Genomic DNA, 697 nt, shown 5'->3' on the forward strand with positions numbered 1-697 from the left:
AGAAGGAAAAACAGTCTGTGAAGCAACAAAGCCTGGCTAACAGGAAGCATTACGTGGGCAAGAGAGTCACATGGCAAATAACAGCTCAGGGGCTCCCAGGAAGAGAAAAATGCCTCAAGGAACAAGTGTACCAAGGCTTTGCATATCAGAGAAGTCTTTGTTAATTTAGGCTTGGCTTCCTGAGGCTTTGAAGTAGCGCAGGAAGGAGCGGGTAATCTAGAAGACTCATTTCAAGGACAGTCAGACTCCTGTACCTCTACTGTTCTGTAGAAAGAGTCTGGTCTCTGACACTTATGCAACACAGTAGTGTATGTACATATATTTATTGCTGTTGTAATGATGTTCCTAAGGATCAGAGAGCAGTGGAATTCACAAATCCCTTCAGACACCAAATAAGCACCTTACCTCCAGCTCACAGAATAGCACAGGACTGCAGTAGACTTCTCCCAGTTTCCAGATGGCATTCATCTCTACGCTGCAATAATTCACCCTGCCAACTACAGAAAAAGTTTTCCCACATTACAAGCCCCGTAATCAACATTCAGTGAAAAGTACCAGGAAATTCCACATCCACAAAATGATCCAGAGCTAATTTTGAGAGCACCATAGAAGGTAAGGCAATAGTGTACAACAGTACAGTACAACAAGAGTACAAACAGAACGGTACAAGATGCGCAATGGAATTAGCATGTAAGTC

The 697-nt window shown here is 43.2% G+C and overlaps 1 protein-coding gene across 1 annotated transcript in view; it reads right to left on the minus strand.

Annotated features, from left to right (window-relative positions):
- CENPM (centromere protein M) overlaps nt 1-697 on the minus strand; it is a 6,565-nt gene that overhangs the window by 1,361 nt on the left and 4,507 nt on the right. Inside the window, exon 4 of the mRNA XM_009322011.1 lies at nt 406-497. Within this exon, the coding sequence (XP_009320286.1) occupies nt 406-497 (92 nt within the window). The remainder of the gene's footprint in view (nt 1-405; nt 498-697) is intronic.

Source organism: Pygoscelis adeliae, unplaced genomic scaffold (assembly GCF_000699105.1).
Source record: "Pygoscelis adeliae isolate BGI_AS28 unplaced genomic scaffold, ASM69910v1 Scaffold60, whole genome shotgun sequence".
Lineage (NCBI taxonomy): Eukaryota > Metazoa > Chordata > Aves > Sphenisciformes > Spheniscidae > Pygoscelis > Pygoscelis adeliae.